Source organism: Larimichthys crocea, chromosome VIII, assembly GCF_000972845.2.
Source record: "Larimichthys crocea isolate SSNF chromosome VIII, L_crocea_2.0, whole genome shotgun sequence".
Taxonomy (NCBI): domain Eukaryota; kingdom Metazoa; phylum Chordata; class Actinopteri; family Sciaenidae; genus Larimichthys; species Larimichthys crocea.
This window is the reverse complement of record NC_040018.1, coordinates 29,633,207-29,654,922: the sequence shown is the minus strand read 5'-3', so window position 1 is coordinate 29,654,922 and position 21,716 is coordinate 29,633,207. Positions and strand designations below refer to the sequence as shown.

The 21,716-nt window shown below is 42.1% G+C and overlaps 3 protein-coding genes across 4 annotated transcripts in view; 1 reads left to right on the top strand and 2 right to left on the bottom strand.

The window, feature by feature from the left end:
* kiaa0895l overlaps nt 1-1,352 on the top strand; it is an 11,571-nt gene extending 10,219 nt beyond the window's left edge. Inside the window, exon 8 of the mRNA XM_010752549.3 lies at nt 1,157-1,352. The gene's annotated coding sequence lies outside the window, so the exon portion shown is untranslated. The remainder of the gene's footprint in view (nt 1-1,156) is intronic.
* Nucleotides 1,353-2,975: 1,623 nt separating this feature from the next.
* On the bottom strand, nt 2,976-13,289 carry LOC104936505 (casein kinase II subunit alpha'-like). Of its 2 annotated transcripts, none has more exons than XM_027281827.1 (13): nt 13,006-13,289; nt 10,756-11,165; nt 9,156-9,267; nt 7,379-7,480; nt 7,143-7,193; nt 6,897-6,956; nt 6,170-6,253; nt 5,978-6,088; nt 5,785-5,886; nt 5,110-5,210; nt 4,523-4,671; nt 4,046-4,133; nt 2,976-3,470 (listed from the first exon to the last, which is right to left on the bottom strand). In XM_027281827.1, exons 2-12 carry the CDS (start codon nt 10,860-10,862, stop codon nt 4,060-4,062), a joined length of 1,053 nt encoding a protein of 350 aa, XP_027137628.1. In that variant the 5' UTR covers nt 10,863-11,165; nt 13,006-13,289; the 3' UTR covers nt 2,976-3,470; nt 4,046-4,059. The 2 variants fall into 2 exon arrangements, with proteins under 2 accessions (XP_027137628.1, XP_027137627.1); XM_027281826.1 differs by having other exon boundaries at nt 10,756-11,138.
* A 1,525-nt stretch (nt 13,290-14,814) lies between these two features.
* On the bottom strand, nt 14,815-19,837 carry znf319a (zinc finger protein 319a). The gene is made up of 2 exons (XM_010752553.3): nt 19,358-19,837; nt 14,815-18,397 (listed from the first exon to the last, which is right to left on the bottom strand). The coding sequence occupies exon 2, from the start codon at nt 18,224-18,226 to the stop codon at nt 16,448-16,450; it is 1,779 nt and encodes a 592-aa protein (XP_010750855.1). The 5' UTR covers nt 18,227-18,397; nt 19,358-19,837; the 3' UTR covers nt 14,815-16,447.
* Nucleotides 19,838-21,716: the final 1,879 nt, after the last annotated feature.

Here is a 21,716-nt window from a genome sequence, read left to right as displayed (position 1 = left end):
CGATTCTCTTATCGATTCCAGAAAGCACGAATCATGTCACGTAACTTCCGCAAGAAGTTACGCACGCTCGATTTCAGCAAGCACGACAAATTACGAAGTTACGCACGCTCGATTTCAGCAAGCACGACAAATTACGCCACGTAACTTCCACAAGTTTGGCACGTGCAGTGCAATCAGTAGTAAACAATGGCACCCACTCGGTTCAAACGCTCCAAAGTTTGGCTGCATTTTACCAAAACAGACAGCAACAGGGCGACTTGCAATCATTGCAAAGTGGAGATAACAGCGTCGGGAGGGAACACGACGAACATGCAGAAACATTTGCGCACACAACATGCAATATTTTTAAATGAATGTCGTGTTTTTGACACGCTTCGGACTGGAGATGAATCTCAACCTAGCAGCAGCAGCAGCTGATGCTGATCAAACTGTTTTTTCTCCTTTTTTTCCCCAAATGAGAATCGATAAAGAATCGAATCGTTAAGCAGAATCGATAAAGAATAGAAACGTTAAGCAGAACCGATAAAGAATCGAATCGTGAAGCGGAACGATAAAGAATCGAATAGTTAAGCAGAATCGAATCGTTAAGCAGAATCGAATCGTTAAGCAGAATCGATAATGGAATCTGAATCGTAAAAATCTTCTCAATTCCCATCCTTAGTAGTGATCTTCTCATCTGACTCTCTGCAAGGAAGCGGATTTCCCAAATCGTAGAACTATTCCTTTAACATGTAGGTTTTTAAAAAAAACAAACACTGTTGGGTTGTTTGAGAAGCAGCCGGTCCTCGTAGATCCTCATCCAGACACGAGTCACCGGCTGAGGAGGAAAGCAGGGGGTGTTGTGGGCGTGCCTTCGATGGGTGTAGAGCTCATCTGCTGTAGCTAGCCGTGTGTTCGTAGGCTGCTTTTTACTGTGTTTGACACTTAAAGACAAAAAACTTCAGATGTCAGGGCATTCATTTTGGGCCAAGCCGTCTGTGAGCCACAACAAAAAGGACGTGGACGCTTCAACAGCATCAGCATTCACAGTTTTTAAACCTAAAAATAGCCACTTGACCAAAATGTGAATTGTACTTCTGTGATGCATTTTAAACCTCTTGGATTTGAAGATGAACAATGTAATTTGAAATTTACTCTGCTGTGTTTACAATTTCAGCCATTTGGTAAGCAGATACGTTTTAAAATTGGAGCAGGTAGTCGTCGTCGTCGTCTGCTGATCTCACCAACCTCGGCCTGGATTCGCCTAAACGAATGCACCTATTTGTAACGCACGAATGTTGCACAAAGTGTTTTATGTTCTGGAAGACACCTTGAATTTCCAGTTTATTTATTAAAAAGTACACACACACAAACACACACTGTTGTGAGATCTCTGGTTTGTTTTGTGAAGCACCAAAACAAACACTAATTATTAATCCTGGATCAGATCCTCACTCTCTCAGACTCCGCTCTGTTTGGTTCTTTTCCACTGACAAACCTTTATTTAAATTTTACGTCATTGTGAGGACTAAACTGGGCTAATTACATCAACAGATTATTTCCCAACTTGCTCTGTTCCCCGAATCAGATCAACACTCTCCAGAGAAGTCACCCTGAAGCTTCTTGTCATGATCCAGATGAATCATAAACTAACTTTGAAGAACTAAAAATATCCAGATGTGTCAAATCTGGATGAACAGACGTTTTCCTCAGCGGCCACTGTGACGTGAAGTAGTCAGGTGAACTCAGGTGTTAGTGTTAGTATCATTGGAACTACCTGCATTCACCCGACTACGTCCGTGTTACAGTGGCTGCTGTGAAAACAGTCTGTTGGCTCGCTGACTGCAAAATCAAACACAAATCCAACTTAAACCTTCATAAAAAAACGTTACATTACGAAATATAAATCAGGATGATGTGACCTCAGCTCTGAGGACAGAAACCTCATGAATGGAATATTTGTACACTGAGTTCACTGCCCGCACTGCAGTTTGGTTCATTTAATCTAAAATACTTTTAATAAACACAGGGTTTCATAAAGTTACATTTAAGACCTTTTCAATGCCACATAATGTGCAATATAATACAAGTTTCACAAAGTATGATGGAAAAAACTGATTTGGCTGAGTACTTCCCAGGTGTATATAAAAATAATTTCTAATTAAAGCTGCAAGCAGCGATGGTCGGGCCCTCGCACATGTGCGCACGTCGAAATGTGCATAATACCGGTCTTAAAAACCACAATAAGTTTCAGACAGCTCTGAGAAACTATATGACAGCCCAACATTTTTGCCTGAAAATCTGCCAAAAGTCAATGGAGTCACATTTTTTTTCAGAAAAATCGACACCATCGACTTTGACGCGCTGTCACGGCCACGCCCTCTGATGAAAAGTTGCGATTTTGATATATTTTCATTGTCGAGGCCTGAAGAATACACACGGCAAGTTTCAAACACATCGGATAAAAATCCCTAGAAGGAGTTCGTTCAAATGCGACCCCTGGAAATGACCCCAAAAACAGGAAAAGGCCAACTTTGACAAAAATTGGACGCCGTACGCTTCACTGTAGCCCGGGCCACCGAGAGACTTTTTTGTGCGTCTCGGCATGTTACATACTCCCTCCAAATTTCGTACACATGGATGAAACCGTGGCGAGGGGCCCCTCCGAAAACCTACATCTAGGTGGCGCTGTAGAGCCATATGCGTACGTCCATGTGCAAGACCCCCAAAATGTGTAATTTTACACCCGACTTTGGGGGGGTAGGCAAATTTTCACAAGTTTTTGAGTACATAGGGGCGTCGAAAATGCGTTTACTTTTAAACTTTTGAAATCCAATAGGGCCTCGCACAGCGTGCCGTGCTCAGGCCCTAATTATATAATTAATTAAGTTTGAGTGGAAACAGCATAAAAAGACGGACTCGACTTGTGCGTTCTGAGCTGATCAGCTGCTGTAATCACTGGTCCTGAGACAATGAAAGTCCAACACACACACGTCTTTAAATAAAAATGGTTTATTCTCTTTCAATATAGCTTTTGTTCTATCCATAGCAGAAAAGAGCCTCCATGCCACTCAGTGCTAAAACCTGGAACCGGATCTCAGGTCACCACAGCATCGTAACGACGGACAAACGTCTGTACAGCACAACACCGGCTTGATACTGATCCAACAACAGTCATTTTTGCTCATGTTAAAAACAGGTTGAGGGGAGTGTCGTGAGGCAGGAGGAGGAGGAGGAGAAGGAGGGGGGAGGAGAAAGAGGAGGAGGAAGAGGAGGAGGAGGGGGGGGGGGTCAGGTCTGATTTCAGATCTGATGTATCTGTGACACGGACCAAGCAGCGCAGACTCCCCGGGTTTTATTGGGAGAAGTTTTTAATCTGAGCGTGTTTGTGTATGCTGTAAAATTGACATCTTGCTCCAGTATGGCTGTTGGTGTGGAGGCAGAGGTTTCTGCCACGAAAAGGTCACAAGTTGAGGTAACAAAGATTCTTCCTGGGGAAAAAAATAAAAAACAACAATAGTCAAACACTGATCATCGCCCAGATTTTATGACTGTAAGAATGTGACAGAGAAGTCTTTCTGTTCATAGTAAATTTAGCAACATGTATCTGATCGGGCAGGTGGTAAAAAAAAAAATAAAATAAGCGAGCGAGCCACTCCCCTTATTATCTCTGTCCACGTATACAGTACTGATTAAAGATAAAAATTTGCGAGCTGAAGCGCAGGCGAGCGGTTTGCTTTCCGATTCCACGATGCGCGGCTACGATACGTTCCCGGTCAAAAACGCGGTCACGGAAACTGTAGATGACGTTTGTGAATCCACCCACCAGGAGAGCCCGGCTCGTCTGATTTTGATAAACTTACTTAACCACGTGAGAGCAAGTTAACAAAATGTGGCAGAGCGTGAAGCTGCGTGGAGGATGAACCGAAACAGAACAGAGTTGTGGACACGCCGTCGATCTGTATCGGGGCAGGTGGAGCAGAAACACTTTACGAACACACCGCTTATCTCCACCCTGATGTATTACAGGTGTACTGACAGGTGTGTGTGTGTGTGTGTGTGTTACCTGCTCTCTGGTTATCATGTTGCATTGGAGCTGCTTATGGCCTTTGTGCCGTCTGTGTTGGCGTTCGCGTGTTCCTTCACCACAGGGTCTGACAGACAAACACACACAGAGTCATTGGACCAACTGAAGCAAACACAGGCGTGTCAGTCAGCGATCGACATGCACGCAGACAAACAATCCTGTAATAACTACATCTCGTTTTACACGCCGTGTTAGGTCGTTAAACTGAAAGGTGTTTCCTCGCCACTTCATGAAACTCTCCATAACCCGATACCAGTGAACCGAGCTGCTTTCCTTTCACAGAGATGTTTAAAAATTCTGTTTGCCAGACGACCCGCTGAAATTCAACCAGGCTTACAAACCTGTCCGCTCAGTCTCGACCACAAAAAACAAAAAAGGTGAAACCCGCAGTTATCAGCCTGTATGGGGCGCCTCTCCTTTCACTTCCCGGTGCTCAGTCGAGCAGGTGGTACTCACAGAAGTATGGGTGCTGCATGGCCTCCGCCGCCGTCAGCCTCTGCTGGTGGTCGTAGCGCAGCAGCTTGTCCAGCAGGTCCAGCGCCTCCGGGCTCACCAGGTGCTGGTTCTCCGACTGGATGAACTGCTCCCAGCGCTTCCGTGTTTGCCTGCGCACAAACCAACGACAACACGGTTTTATTTATGAACGTGGTGCTGCGACTGATGATTATTTTCATTAAACACGAGTCTCTCCGATTGGTGGTGGGGATTCCTGAAGCACAAAGTGACGTCTGCAAATGTCTCGTTTGGTCCACGACCAAAAAATATTCAGTTTACGGTCATACAGGACTAAAGAAACAAAAATCTTCATATCTTCAAAGACATTTTTTCTTTAAAAATGACTCAAAACGATGAATCAATTATCAAAACAGCTGGAGATTAATTTAACAGCTGATGATTAACTTAAACTTTAAACTTAACGTACTGTGACGGACAAAGTTTGATATTATCCGGTGAACACAATGGAGCATTCATTGATGTCTGTGACCACAGACTGTTTTTAATACATTCAAATGAGCGGAGTGACGCCGGCTCTCTTTACTCACTGTCCCAGCAGGTCCTTGAAGCGAGTGTCCAGTTCTATGTGATATTTGTGCAGGTAGCCGAAGAGCTCGTCGGTGCCGAGGACCTTCGCGATGCGGACCAGCTGGAGAACGAGAGTTAACGCAGCGGTTACATTCTGCAGATTTACATTCCCACAAATACAACATGTTTTTTTTTTAGAGGGTGGTGGTAAAAGTCTCAAACAGAAGAAGACGTCAAGGCAAAAAACAAGTGTGCATTTTAACTAAGCATAATGTACAGACAGGTAACAACATGAAGTGTCTCATGTTTTAAATTTGTCGCCCGTCTGTACATTTAATTTAATTTAACGAGTACTGTTGTCCTATTTCAGTGACTGTGGGTGTTAATGCTGTGTGTTAGTGTAGTAAGGTACAAGTGCCACAAGATGGCAGGAGCTTCATTCAGAGTATTGGAACTGTGCAACATGTTTCAAAATAAAAGCCTCGTTAGGATTCTGCTTTTAGTTTGAAACGGACACAGGAAGTGTCGAATTTGTGGTGACGCGGCGACAACATTTTAATTCAGGAGCAGATCAGAAGACAGTATGAGCAAATATAATGATCAGACTGGAAGAATCAAGTTTAGAATGAACAATAAATAATAATTTAAAGTCTTTGAGGAGTTCAGGTAGAAGCGGTGTTATAACTTTGAGTTACCTGGTCGTAGTTATCCTGGCCATGAAAAAACGGTTCCTTCAGGAAGATCATGCTGGCCAACATGCAGCCTAGACTCCACATGTCCAAACTATAGTCATACATCTGAGGGGAAAAGAGAACAGAATTATTTCAAAAGAAGACAGTAAACAAAATCCAGAACAAGGTCCAGGGAGCGGTCTGTGACAGCGGGTACCTGATAGTCCACTAGCAGCTCAGGGCCTTTGAAATAGCGAGACGCCACCCTGACGTTGTATTCCTGAGCGGGATGGTAAAACTCTGCCAAACCCCAATCTATAAGACGCAACTGTGACGCAGAGAGACAGAGTCAAATGAAACGACTGATCGGTGATAAAACGTCGAATGATTTGTAGCAACAACAAAGCACCTTTCTCAGCTGGTGGTCGATCATCACGTTGTGGGGCTTCACGTCCCGGTGCATGATCCCCATACTGTGACAGTAGTCCAGAGCCTGAGAGGAGAGACGGAGACGTTCAGCACTGAGGTCAAGACTATGACAAACATCTGCTGCAGTCCTGGTCTGACATATCCGGACCAATGACTGCATATCAACATGGACGACGTGTGACGAGTTATCGGGGGTTGGTCTGGGAGAATCGAGGTCCCAGCTGTCAGCCTTCTTTTTCTAGCAGCAAATAACTTCATAAATAATTAACACTTCAATAAACATCAGCGTCAAATGACCCATGTCCCATCTGCCGACATGTAGGGGGCGGGATTTATGACCTATATTACACTCAATCCAGATGTTCTGGCTTGCGGTCCATCTTTATATACAGTCAATGATCAGGACTCGACAAGCAGATCATTTTCTTTGTCGATCAAAGCCTCGATGAATCATCTATTCTGCACTTTTTCCAAGAGTGGAACATCTTCAAACATCTTTCCAGCAGCCCAAAACAGAAACATTCAATCTGCACTGACACAAAACAAATATCTAGTTTAATAAATGATAAATAAATCTATTTTAAATGTTCTGAGCATCATTACACTCTTCTGTCCGCTCAGAGAAATTACACTCTTCAAATTTGATTTGCATAAAATCAACATTTAAATGAATGAATAACTTTGTGATATGGACGAGATGTTTTTACCTTGAGCAGCTCATACATGTAGTAACGGATATCGTAGTCTGTCAGCTTCTGGTAAAGCTCCTGTGAAACCACACCAAGACGTCAGTGGAGAAAAAGTCGACAGAAATCACGAGTCAGCCTTTATTATGCATGTGCGGCATTAACTGGAGGGTTATGCGTGTTATTAATAATGGGTATCGATGCCTTTTTGCATGAATGGTAACTGCTGGTAGTGCAGCATGTATGATGTGGGCCAAACTTAAGTACCTTAAAATCTGTGTTATTGATGCACTCAAAGACAAGCGCTGGTGTTCTGGACTGCAAAGAGAGGACAACACAAGGCGTAACTGAGGAGAACAGCAGGTAGGTGGCGATCATTATCACTGCATGGACACACACACACTCGTATACACACACACACACACACAGTTACACGCATGACTGGATTACCACAGCTGGCATGCCGACATGCAGCAACGTGACAGCAGGGGAGCTGGACTCACCACCGGGTCTTTGACCGTGTCCACCAGGCGGATGATGTTGGTTCCCCCGCGCAGGTTTTCAAGGATTTTGATTTCCCGTTTGATCTTCTTCTTCTTGACGGGCTGCGGCGTGACATGAACACACACACACACACTTAATAAAAGTCAAACAAAGAGCTGCAGAGAGAACGCTCACAAAAATGACACATATATAAAAACTACAAAACTTTTTAAAGAGCGTCTCTCCCTCGATAACTTTCTGCTTTTACTTTCTATCTTTTATATACAGTCGTCCCTCGCTATAACGCGGTTCACATGTTTTTTTTACAGCGTACTGTACAGTATGAACGCGCATTGTGTTCGGCGTCCTGATTAACTAAGGGAGTACTGTACAAAATGCGTTCGGCTAGGCAGATTTACATAAATGTCACATACATTTGTTGTATTTTATTGTTTTTATTTTGTTTGTTTTTTACCTATTGTTCTCGTTATTTATTATCTGCTGTAAAGCACTTTGGTACACCGAAAGGTCTGTTGTAAAGGGCTGTATAAATAAAGTACATTTACATTTACATTTACATTTACATAACATAACTATGTTCTGCACTTGGAAAAAAAACACCTGCACCAAGGCCTTCAGAGGAAAAAGGCGTTACAGCGGAGCGGCACCAGGACAAAGAGGCACCGTCAGAGGAACAGGTTTTGATCTTTGGTTTCATTTACTAATACAGTATTGTACTTATTTTTGTTAAATCTGCGAAAGTTTGAACTTTGAGAGTTTAAATAAGAGAGAAATGTTAATGCCTGTCTGAGAAAAGTGTATAAAAGTGTGTGGTTAGGGGTTTTACGGCCTTAAAACATGTAGAATTATTATAAAAAATAAAGCTGATCATTTCGCGGATTTCGTCTATTGCAGGTTATTTTTAGAACGTATCCCCCGCGATAAACGAGGGACCGCTGTATTTTCTGTTTGTACAGACGTTAGTTCAGGTTAACTTCTTAGAATCACATTTCATTTCTAGGCAAATGTTTAATTTCTCTGCACATATCTGATTTCCGTGCAAAGGTCTAACTTCTCAGCACATGTTCAATATTTAGCACAGATTTATAGGATAACCGTAATGTATGTTTGCATGCTGATACTGGATGCCTGCCTGCCTGAACTCCCGCGCTTCCACTAACTGATGACATGAGGAAGTGTCACCAAACAAGGCGACTTTCACTCTCACTCTCTGATATTACGTTTGTAGATTACTAAATTGTTGGGTGGTGGTTACGGTAATCGCTCTCTGGATTATGTCCAGAAAAAACGTTGCTTCCCGGAGTAAATAATTTAAATATTCAATCAAAACGATGTATTTAACTTTGATCCATCCTTCTTCATGGGACAGTACCAGAGCAGAACATTTGGATCTGCTGTCAGTTTAAAGTTCAGCAGCTCAGTGTGCAGCTGTCACGTTAAAAATAAACTCCAGCGTTGGTTTTGTGCTGTACGTGCAGCAGGAGCGTTTTCTCTTGCCGTATATTATTATGTATATTCTTAAAATTCATTCCTGCCCACTGCCATCACACTTCATGACGACTACCCTCTGTGACAGCTGAGATTTGGATATGGACATTAATACATAACCGCACTGACTCACTCTCTGACCAAGATTGTACATTTTTGCTCCAGAGTTCACGAATATCATCTATTTATCGTCTTTGTCGCTCTCCGTTATAACAAAGTAGCGGCACACGTTTGAGAGCGTGAGAAGAAAACCTGAGTTAACAGAGACAGAAGAAGTGCGGAGCTCACCTTGAGGATTTTCACCACCACCTTCTCGTTGTTGGTCACGTTTATGGCCTCGAACACTTCGCTGTACTTCCCTCTGCCCAGTTTACGCACCAGCTGATAGTTGTCTTGATCGCTGAGGAAGAGTCAAAGCAAAAGGAAATCAACTCGAGACACAAACAACTAAGAAAACCTGCACTAAAACACTAAACCTGAAACAAAGAGCATCAAATTTTCTGGTATAGCGGTTGTTATAAAAATTAGGATTACACTGGGATTCAGATGTTTTAACTCATAGATAGTGTTTGTGTGCATCCTGTCTTCTGCATGTCTCGTGCACTTCCCTTATTTGGCCTCTGATTTACTGAGACTGGCAGGGAGAGATAATTATAAATCAGGAGTACAAGGACAGGAGAGACAGGTTAGGGGAGTACCATGTGGATATAAAACATAATGCTCATTACTGAGCAGAAAACCAAAAAGGAATGTTATGACATTATCTGTATCAGGTGGGAGGTGTTTTTAAAAAAGTATAAGAACCAACAGTTAGAGCTCCTCAAGGAGCCTTTTCTCTGTAACCCTCTTATCTGTTGCTCTGTTAAACGCTCCTTCTTGTACAAGAATAATAAATCCAACTTAAACTTTGATACTTTGAATCCTCCTTATTCAAGAGTTCTTCTTTAAAATTCCCATAACAATGGTTGTTGACTTTTATAAACTAAACATGGTTCTCAAACTGTGGTAGGAGTACCACTGATGGCACGCAACATCTCTATAGTGGTATGTGGAGGAATCTCAGTATTTAAAAACATTATAATATGAAAATATTACGAATGAAAATAAACTATGAGGTGAACTAAAACGTGACAGCAGATGTGATGGAGATAAATATGAACAACTGCTGCTGTGACAAACTGCTGGTACTCGGAGAGACGAATGTTTTCAGAGGTGGTAAACATTTAACTAAAAACACGAAACTTATAAATAACAAGATAATTACATTAATCATCAAGAGTGAGGCTGCAACTGATGATTATTATTAATCTCTTAATTATTTCTTTAATCAATCTATGTTTGGGTGTAGGGCTGCAGAGGGGTGGAAAATTTCCAGAAACTTTGCACGGGAAGTTAAGCTGGGGAATTTTGGAAATATTCCAAATCTGAGACCTTTTATACCTTCTAGCTGTGCGTGTGATGCAGGTGTGTACAGTGCAGGTAGAGGGCGTGGTTGTTTTAGTCTGAAGATTATGCTAAAATGTATTTTCCCCCGACTATATTTAAGTTCCAGTTAAGTTGTAAATTACCGGTTTATTCCCATAAATTCCTGATAATTCCCATGTAAAGTTTCCAACTTTCCAAATTCCCAGAATTTGGCAACCCGTATTTAGGTGGTAAAATGTCCAAATATAAATAAAAAGGTGACCTCTTCAAATTTCTTGTTTTTCCTCTGAGCAGCAGGTTAACACAAGAAGTATTACGTGCACGTAACAGCAGAACGTTTGATAATTACATGCAATAAATTATTATATCTTATTCTGCATCGTTTAAAACACTGATTTCTGTATGAAGGCAGCATTACTTCATTATGAACATTATATTTTAGAATCTGTAACAGCAGCAGTACCTCCAGATTGGCAGATGTGCGTCATAGTCCCAGTACTCTCTGTTCTTCTGTGTGTTGACATCGGTGTACACCCGAGCCTTGCTGCTGGCCGGCGTGGATCCGGGCATCGCTAGCTTTGAGGCTCCGTGTCGAGGACCTTCCCCTCCCTCTGAATACTTCTTGGCTCGATACTGGAAGGCGGCGCAGCGACTTGTCAGAACGTGCGGCTCTAGGATCGCTGCGCTGTGCTGCTTACCATGGGCTTTGGCTGCTCGCGCCCTCTGAGGAAAGGCGTCAGGCCGGTCTGACGCAGCGGTCGTGCAGACTGACAGAGCTACAATGACGGAGTGCGTGAAGCCCCTGAGCAGGATGTGGATGGGCAGGATGGGGTGAAGACCCGCCAGCTGCAGGAGCACAGGAGAGAGGAGAGGCTGAAGCAGAAGAAACACAGAACAATCAGGCTGAAGATGACTGGGGCTGCAACTCATTTCATGTTTTTTCTGCCCATATATGACAAAGAAAAGCATCAAACCGTCACATCTCCGGAGCCCAAACAAAACAAACTTTGGCTTTTCACTCGACTGATCAATTAATCAGCTAATCGTTTCTGCGTGTGTGATTCTGTAAGAACAGCCACAGCCTCGCCTGCTTTCTGAAGCGTCAAGCGGCGAAGTCTAACGGCTTTTCTGTTCAGCCCACATGAGACCAGGGCAACCTGAAAAACGACTGACTTGAACCCGACAAACCCAAAGTAAATAAACACAGAGACTCACACAACAGCCAGTTAGGATAACAAAGGAAATCAACTAATCTAGACAGTGGATTAACTGTTATATCAGACTTTATTAGACATTAGACTTGACAAACATGGTTAAACCCAGTTTGAGATCTGTGACACCTTCGATCTATTTAAAACATCATAAAAACACATTTAACCTGGACAAAACTAACAAAGAAAGTCAAACCCAGTCTCAGATTTCTGTTACATTTATTCTATGAGACAGATTAACAGTCATCCAGACGACATTTAACTTCATCCAGATTCAATACCTCTGTGTTCAGACTGGCAGACTTCCCACACCTTTTTCATGAACAAATTCAAGCACTTTCAAGGAATTCAAGCACCCGTGGGAACCCTGGACTGGTCAAACCAGGACACGTTAACAATCAGTTTAAAACTTCCTTTTTTTTCCAGGTGTGTCATTGTCTTTTCGACTACCTGTGCACATGTTTAAATTATAGATAGTTATTGTGATAGAGGTTAATCTGAATGCATGTCCATCCATCCATCCATCCATCCATCCAGACCAGGTGTAGACCACACACTCCCTGTCAAACCTCGCCCAGGTTATAGCACAGGTACTGGTACAGGTAAAGAGACAGATTAAGTGTTTTCTCCTTCATCCAGATTAAATACCTCTGTGTTCAGACTGGTCAAACCAGGACACGTTAACAATCTGCTCAAAACTTCCTTTTTTTTCCTCCTCCAGGTGTGTGAGACCAGGTGCAGACCAGGTTATAGCACAGGTACTCTCTTAAACTCAGGTTTCTATCACATTTATTCTATTTATAAATTAAAAAAAAGAGACAGATTAAGTGTTTTCTCCTTCATCCAGATTAGATACCTCTGTGTTCAGACTGGGACACGTTCACAATCTGCTCAAAACTTCCTTTTTTTTTCCTCCTCCAGGTGTGTGAGACCAGGTGCAGACCAGGTGTGTGAGACCAGGTGCAGACCAGGTGATAGCACAGGATCAGGTTTGGATTTTAATGCATTTTCTCTATCTGGACCACATTAGACCGGGCCTAACTGGACCTGGACTGGGGTTAACATGAAGCCTGTGCAGAGCTGCATCTGAACACACACTGTGTGTGTGTGTGTGTGTGTGTGTGTGTGTGTGTGTGTAGCCCGTCACGACACTCCCCGGGCTCTCCGGGGCCTTGTTTCTCTCACTCCAGCAGCTCACTAATATTCACACTAAAATAAAAGAGGCGTTAACGACAACACCGCCGGTTATCTGGACGTTATTTTAACGTTTGAGTAACGTTAGACTGACGCAGCGTCGTCTACGCTTAGTTACGCTGACCTAGCTCACTTAGCAACGCGTCAATCAAACGGTAAAAATCCGCCTTAAATCAAAACAACGCGTTTTAATAAAAACATTAAATGTGCGTGTTTCTGTTCGGGATGCGTTTGTGGGACCGGCTGGATTTTAACGGCGACATTTCCGCCGCCGTGAATCAATAACGGGGCTAAAGTTAGCCGCTAACCTCGTCGTGGAGAGACCCGAGCTCGGAGGAAGTCCGCCCGACATCAACTCAGCTCGGAGCCGCGGATCCGGGACACGACGGAGCTCCGCCGGGTTCACGAGCCGTCAGCGTGCGGGTGCTGACGGGAGGCTGGGTTCGATCAGGTCGGTGTCGGTTCGTGGAGGAGGAGGAGGAGGAGGAGGGGGGAACATCTAGCAGCGGCTCGTTAGCAGAACCAGGATGATGGGCAACATCACCCGGAAGTAAATCAAACCGAGGAGCGAGCGGTGACCCGAGAGCTGTTAGTGACGTCACGTGAGGCGCAAGCTACGTCAATATATAAATCAAATGTAAAATAATAATAATTAATAAGTATAATAATATAGTATAATTCATGATTCATTCCAAATAAAATATATTATATAAAATATAACTGATGGACTCAAAATAATTCTTAAAATGGTTGATAAAATATGAATAATAAAATACACTGTAAAAAATCAATCTTATTAAAAAGATAATTCCTATAAAGATAACTTAATTAAAAGAAAATGTCTAAAAAAAATGATAACTAATTCTATAAAAGATAAGTAAGGAACTAAAAGAGCTAATGCTCTAAAAGGGAACTAATGAAACTTAAAACTATAAGGGATATAAAAATAACTTAAGTCAATATTCAAAGAGAAGTATATAAACGGTTATATAAAATGTAAATTACTTAAAAATACATTATAATAATATAAAATGTTATTATAAAATGTAAAACTTAGTAACCTAAAATATATAAAATAATCAATAATTATAAAACTAATCTATAAAAATATAACTTAATTAACAGTAAACTATATCACAAATCCTAATTCTAAAATATAATCTCTAACAAATATATATAATTAAACTTAAATATTTATAAAATGTGACCTTTATAAAATCAAACATATTACTCTAAAAATAAAACTTAATTAAAAAAACAAACAAATTGAATCTATTAATCGGTAACATCAATATTAATTTAAGTATTTAAATCATTACAAGAAATTCTGTTATGGTTTAAATCTGAACAAAATATTTTTGAAGTACTAAAAGTAAAAGTACTCAGAATGTCTAATTTCATTATTTAATATAAATTGTTTGATTGATCAATAAAGCTTTATCTATCTATATTGTGTTGATTTCTATTTTTTTTTTATTAATGTGAATCTGCAAAGTAACTAAAGGTTTTAAATAAATGTGAGTTAAAAAGTGAAATATTTCCCTCCAATATTATTTATATCATGGCAGATGACAGCTGAAACGTACCTCACCCAAAGAGATCTGCATTATTATGAATCTGCAAAGTAGCTAGTAACAAAAGATTATATAAATAAATGGATTTACATTTCCCTCCTGTAGTTTAGTAGTCAAGACCAGTCTTGAGACCGCTGTTTCAAGGTTTTTTTTACATAAAACAGTATCAATCACTCAATCTTGGTCCTGATGACAACAGTTTCCATCTGGATTGTGGGATTAGTATAAAGTAGCAGAACATGGAAATACTCAAAGTACAAGTAACTCAAAATTGTATTAAAGTCTCTATTTAAATCTCTTTTCTAACATTTTCTAAATTAAATAAATGAATATAAACAGTAATATAAATATAGTATTTTCAGCCCTAAGCTCAGTCACATTTTGATGTTTCATGCCTTATCTTCTTATCGCTGAATTATTACTTCAATTAAGTGTTTAAAAAAAAAAACAGGACAGCACATTTTATGGACAAAAAGCTCTAATTTTACTGGACCAAATCTTTGTTGTAGAATTAGCTGTGATGAAAACAATGTACAACCTTAGTTTTCATAAGGGTGGTTTATTTTAATTGTCTGTATACAGTATGAACAGGAGTCTATATTGATATCCATAATGTGTAAATCCAACGCTTCCTTACACTCGTTCACCTTCGACAAGAAGGTTTTGAAGCAGACTCACCAGGACTTTAAACCATGGCACAACCACACGGTCCCCCATCGTCCCCGTCCCCCCCCTCCCCAGCTTTAATTCCCTTTACCCATGATCTCTAAACTCCAAAAACCTTCTTTTAAATATACTGCAAAGATTGTACAGAATATAGAAACCCACACAGTTAACTAAAGTACACAAATATCTGTTTTTTTTTCTTACTTTATGCCTGGTGTTAAACCAACACATAACTTCTTTGAGGCTACTCGGATTAATCTGATGAGCGTCTGGCGTGGACCAGGAAAGGAGGCTAGAAATCCTGTGAGGATGTTTACAAGGCCAATTCTTTCAAAATAAAATAAAATTTCAAAAAAAGTCATATTACTTTTTGTTAGATCTATCGCACAGTAACTAATGCAGCTAGTTTGTGGCAAGTGAGCAATGTAACGTTTTTTTAAAAGTCTCGTCGGGTTCGTGTTAATCCATCTGGAACTGAAACTAAAAAGCACTTGCAAAATACTGCAAGCTCATTCATGGTGAATACAAAAGCAGGTAACATAAGCACTATACAGTTTTCAATGATTACATAAGCATATACACACAATCTATAATATAACAGAGTAGACTATGCCATGAATCAGTAGTCATAAATATTACATTGTGCACGTTCTATTGCACGTCAAGTGTTTGTATGACATGATAGGTATGGGTTAGTTACCTAGACGTCATTTGTTTTTAATACAAAGATGCAACAACACAGATTTCATAGGACACAGGCTATACATTTTTCACAAATCCACTTTTTTTCTTCTTCTTAGGATGTTTTTCCTAAATAAACCAAACCTATAATACAACAGTGATATTAAAGTGTGATAAATATTCATGCACAAACAGATGATAAACTACCTAAAATCTAAGTATGTGAAAAGATACTGCTGCACAAGCCAGCCGCTGTGTGCGGATGGATGGGGGAGGTTTTTTTTAAATCGGTGACACCGGACGTGAAAAATGTCGAATGAAACACAGACAAAAAAAATAATAAAATAAACGACTGATCGGTTAAAAAAAAAAAAAAAAGGCACATGGATTTTTCACAGAGGTGCACACACACACACACATACACCTGTCTTGGAAGTTCTTGTCATCTTTCTCAACAACAGAATCAACAGTTACAAAACAGACACATCACATGCAACCACAGAGTAAGGTCCCAACACTCGGTACTACAAACAGAAATCAAGATCTTCCCACACTGTTAAACATCACACGCCTTCTTCAAGTTTTTTTCCTCCATGTGTTCCAAAATAAGTCGAGGGATCCTAATCGCCGGTCGATTTAGGATTATTTTGCCATTTATACAAAGAAGGATGAGGATGAACTTGAGTCTTGCTGATGCTAAAAAATAAAATTCATTAAACTATCAGGTGCATGTTATAAACTACAAATGGGGGAGCGGAGGCTGGCACACGTTTGCTTTTGTGGGTGAATGTCACATTTGTTGCTGCTCAGGACTGAACAGCAGTTCGGTTCATGGGATGCACGGAGCTTCGGGGAAGCTCTCACCCTCAGCGGTGTGCTGGACCGTGTGCTCCTGCAGAGCTGTGAGGTCAACGAAACGCTCTCCGCACCACACACACTTAAACTGCGTCTCCCGCGAGTGCACGCTCTGGTGCTTGGCCAGGTGTTCGCGTTGCTTGAAGCTCTTGTCGCAGCTGGCGCACTTGAATGGCTTCTCCCCGGTGTGGACTCGCCGGTGGCGCTGCAGCTCCGACGAGTACCTGAAGCGCTTTTCACAGTCGGGACACTTCAGCGGCTTCTCGCGGGTCGGGTCGCAGCGGTGCTGGACGAACTCGGAGGACGACACGAAGCGCTTGTCGCACAGGGAGCACTTGAGCGGCTTCTCCGTGCAGTGAGAGTTCTGGTGGCGCTGCAGCGTCGAATTCTTTTTGTAACCTTTGCCGCACACGTCACACTTGTAGGGCTTCTCCACCTCGCCGCCACATTTATGCCTCAGCAGTTCTCCCGATTGGCTGAAAGACTTCTGGCAGGACGCACACTTAAACAGACTTTCCATACCGTGAACCTGCTGGTGGTAAAGCAGATGGGATGGCTGAAGGAACCCCTTGTCGCAGAGGTTACACTTGAAGGGGCGATCGGCTGGATTTTTGTGAGTGCGACGGTGGCGCACCAGAGCGTACTGCTGCTTGAAGCTCATCTGGCACTCCTCGCACTGGAAAGGTCGCTCCTCCGAGTGGGTGCGTTCGTGCTGCCGCAGGTCGGACGGGCGCTTGAAGCTCTTCCCGCAAGAACCGCAGCGGAAAGGTCTCTCCCCTTCAGGCTGGCACTGATGGTGCAGGAGCTCGGACGACTCCTTAAAGTGCATCTCGCATAAATTGCACTTGAACAGGTGCTCGCCCGAGTGAGCGTACATGTGCCGCACGAGGTGCGAGCGGTGCTTGAAGCTCTTCTCGCAAACGGCGCATTTGTACGGCCGCTCGGAGCTGTGCGTACGCTGGTGGTGCGCCAGATGCGAAGACTGGCTGAAGCTTTTATCACACGTGTCACATTTGTATGGCTTCTCGCCAGTGTGTACTCTCTCGTGGCGGGTCAGCTCCGACAAATGCCGGAAGGACTTATGGCACACTGAGCACTTGTATGGCCTGTCTGGTGCGGAGGCCTCAAACGCAGGTGGAGACGAGGCACTGATCGCTGCACCGCCACTGGACGTCTCACCAGTGGAGGGCTGCTGAGGGTTGGCAGCTGACGAGGTCGGGGTGACGTTTCCAGAACCCGGCCGGTACGTTTTCTCACAGATGGAGCACTTCATCGGGTTGTTGCCGTTCCCGTGAGAGTTGTGATGCTGGGCCAAGGAGGTGAGCAGAGAGAAACCCATCTTACACACCCCGCACACGAAAGGTTTCTGCTCCACCTGCACACACTGATGCTCCAGCAGGTCGGTCGCCTGGCTGAAGATCTTCATACACTGCGTGCACTGGAAGGACCGGTCTTGGTTCACCATGCACTGGTGTTCATGAGGGTTGGCCAGGTGAGAGATGTCATGGCCACAAGCTCCACACTTATGCCCCCTCTCGCCCCCTACCTGCAAGGAGGGCTGCTGGGTTTGAACGGTGAGCTGCTGGCCGTGCTGGGGCTGCTGCAGGGAGGTGTCCGGCTGCAGGACGACACCGTAAACAGTGCAGCCCAGAGGGTTGTCGGTTCCCTGGGGCAGCGTGTGCACAACAGAGGGTGGAGCCACCGCATGTTGCTGCTGCTGCTGCCACGCCTCCGTCATCCTTCCACTTCGCATGTAGGGAGTCAGCGCTCAGCAGATGAGAGTGTGTGTGTGTGTGTGTGTGTGTGGCGCGGGGGGGTTTCAGTGCCAAACTGGGTGGATGGTGGGATGTGGTTTAAGAAACGGTAACCACAACACAGTGCTGAATCTGTGTTAACACACGTCCTTTGAGACAGGTGAGGGAACCTGCAGGCGGGGAAACACAAACAAATAATTACTAAATAAACTTGATAAACACAAACATGCAGGAGGAGATAATGCACAATGTGTGTGTGTGTGTGTGTGTGTGCTGGCTGTCAAAGTCTTGCTTGTAGTAATACAGAACTGAAACACACACACACACACACACACACACACACACCACCTAAACTAGCTTTGTAGAGGCCTTGTTCCTCAATGATCACAGATAGGAGGGAGTAAAGGCAATAAAAATCCCAAATATGACATGTAAATATTATTGTCCGTTATGCAAATAATGTTAGGCAAGCACACACACACACACCTGCGAGATAAACCGGTGCAGAGGAGCAACAACAATAAAATTAAGAGAGAGAGAGAGAGAGAGAGCCCGGCTCGGTCTATTTCCTGAAACGCAAATCGGGAACGGGTCCCACTTTTCTTTTTCTTTTTTAAACAAAAAAACGGTTAAATATGCATTTTAAAGAACAGGGAGCGTAAAATAATTTAATGTACAAAGTGTGCTCCTGTGTGCTCGTCTCACACGGGTGGAATAACACCTCCCGCGGGGTGTTTATTGATGTTATTTCCCCTCCTGGATGAAGCTATCCGACGTTAGCTCCGAGTTAGCAGCTAACGGGGCTAGCCGCGGCGACCGTTACTAAAACAACCGTTGGCTCCGTTTTAAAGATTTAAATCGTTTTTAAAACATTAACCGACTAACGGTTTGTCTTTTATTCACAGGTGTTGACTCCAGAATGAATAAATAAAGCGTGTGTGAGTGGGCTACCCCTGCTTTTTTTTGTTTTATTTCAAATAACGTTTATTTGAACCGAGCCTCTGTGGATAAACGGACCCCGGATCAGACTAGGCCTCCCCGCCGGAGCTGCAGGCTGAAAACCTCCCGGAGCTCCCGCACAGCTGCACAAAAACACCGCTGGTAGATGTAATAAAAGCTGGGTGACTTACTCGATGGGTTTCACCGCCCGCCTTCAGTGTTAGGTCGACAAGCGTCGGTGTGTTTAGGACTCGGAGGACCGGCGGTAGAGGGGATGCGGTTGAAGCCGGACGCCATCCCTCCTCCTGCAGACGGACGGACACCGGAAACCGCCACGCAGTGAAGCTGTCGCCGCGGTAGCTGCTGCCGCTACAGCCGCTCCATGCTGCCGCTGGTTCTGCCGGTTCTGGTGCTACAGCACCGGAAAACAAAAGTATCCGAGCGGGAGATAAACCGCTCCGTGAGTTTGTCTCAAGAGCATTCAAACAAAACACAAAGGCCGATACGAGCCTGTGAGGTATTAGCAGGTGCAGTTCCTCCGTGTGACAGCAGGGGGGAGTGTTTCACTCCTACAGAGCGGCGCGTAAACGCTGAGCTGGCTCACCTGAGGCAGGTATTTACAGGTGAAGCTACGCCAGTGCTGGAAGAAGTACACAGCAATACCACAATGAAGAGTCCTGCATTCAGCGAATTGTACTTTAAAGTATCAAAAGTACAAGTACTGATTATGCAAATTCAAATTCATTTTTTGTTCTTGTTTGTTTTTGTTTTGGTTTTTTTTGTTTTTTTCTTTGTTGTTGTTTTTTTCTTAAGTTTATGTTCTACCTTAGTACTTGTTTTAGCACGTTCTACTTTAGTACTTTTTGTAAATATGTACACTTGTGTTTTCCCTCCTTGACTATTTTTCGCTGCTGTAAACAAGTGAATTTCCCCGTTGTGGGATAAATAAAGTATTATCTAATCTAATCTCTAATCTAATTCAGTTTAATATGACACTGCCAATTTGCTGTATATACTTTTGTACAATATATTTATATTTTATTTACTATTTTGATATTTTATTACGTATAGTTTGTTCTTTATATTTTTATTCTTATGTTGTCTATCCTCACTTTGTGTAATGCTGCTGCTCCACTGTAATTTCCCAACTTGGGATAAATAAATAAAGTCTATCTATCTATCTATCTATCTATCTATCTATCTATCTATATTACTGGATTGCATCTAAATGTTAACAATGTAACACTATAAAACATTGATCTGAAAAGAAACTAAAGCTGTCAGATGAATATGGAAGCTCAAACATTCATTAATACATTTTATTTTCCTCTGTTTTCTCGTGATAATTAGTTAATTTAATTTGTTTTCTCAGGAGTTTTCTCATGCCGTTATCTCGACATAAATGTTATCATCCCAAGATAACGGGATAAATTTCTCTCTCGAGATCTTGAGATAAAGAAAGTTTGTTTCCTCAAAACAACAACGTAATTAATTCAAGATAAACATATTAACGTATACAGAAGCCCTAAGCAGTCATACATTCGTAAATTTTATTTCCTCTGTTTTCTTGTGATAATTAGTTAATTTCATTTGTTTTCTCAAGCTCTTTAGTTATTTATGTCATTATCTTGGAATTACAAATGTTATGCAGAGATAATAGGATCATTTTCTCAAGATCTTGAAATAACGAAACTTTGTTTTCTCCAGATAACGACATAATTAATTCAAGATCTCAAGATAATGAATAGTACGGAAGCCCTAAGCTGTCATACATTCATACCTAATAATAACAATAATAATAATATATCTGATTTAAAAGCGCTTTTCAAGGTACTCAAGGACACTTTACATAAAAAGAACATCAAATCATTAAAACAATATGAGATAGTACACTAAAAACACAATAGACTGAGCTAAACATTAAAAGCAATTTTAAAAAGGTGTGTTTTTGTCAGAGATTTGAAGGTGGGCAAGTCAGTACAGTCACGGATGTGTTTGGGGAGAGAGTTCCAGAGAATATTAACAATATGGAAATACTCGAGTACAAATACTCGATATACAACTGTACACCGTTACCATAAAAAACTAAAATCTGTTTTATGGTCTTTTAAAATTACGCTCATATATCTTGAACACGTTATCTTAATGCAGAACAGCTCTCACAAACCTCACAGCTCTTCTCTTCTGTAAGGTTTTTGCAGTTGAGGTCATTACACCTTGAATTAAAGGCTGAACCCTTCACTATAATTACAAAGAGCCACAGCTGAATGAATGACCTCTGAGGTTTCAACCTCTGGACCTCCGACAACAAAAGACGGCAGTTTCAGTGTAGTTTGATGTAAATTGGTATTTAGCCCGAAGGTCTTCTTCTACTTCTGCTACTTGTGTGTCTTTGTGAGTAATTGTGCAATCGTGTACTGTAATAAAAATTAAATAATTAAAGTATAGTGTGATATTGTTTTGTTATGTGGTTTGTTTTTTTGTGTTATATATTTATATATCCTGTGAAAGGAAGTAATCAATGAAACCATGTAACAATATTAACCATCA

Bases quoted from the DNA above. Each gene is read 5' to 3' on its own strand.
- LOC104936505 (XM_027281827.1), bottom strand. From the start codon at position 10,862: ATGCCCGGATCCACGCCGGCCAGCAGCAAGGCTCGGGTGTACACCGAT. The intron at 6,957-7,142 runs GTACTTAAGTTT...GTGGTTTCACAG, and splicing joins TCAATAACACAGATTTTAAG to GAGCTTTACCAGAAGCTGAC. The intron at 6,254-6,896 runs GTAAAAACATCT...CTCTCCTCTCAG, and splicing joins ACATGTATGAGCTGCTCAAG to GCTCTGGACTACTGTCACAG.
- znf319a (XM_010752553.3), bottom strand. From the start codon at position 18,226: ATGCGAAGTGGAAGGATGACGGAGGCGTGGCAGCAGCAGCAGCAACAT.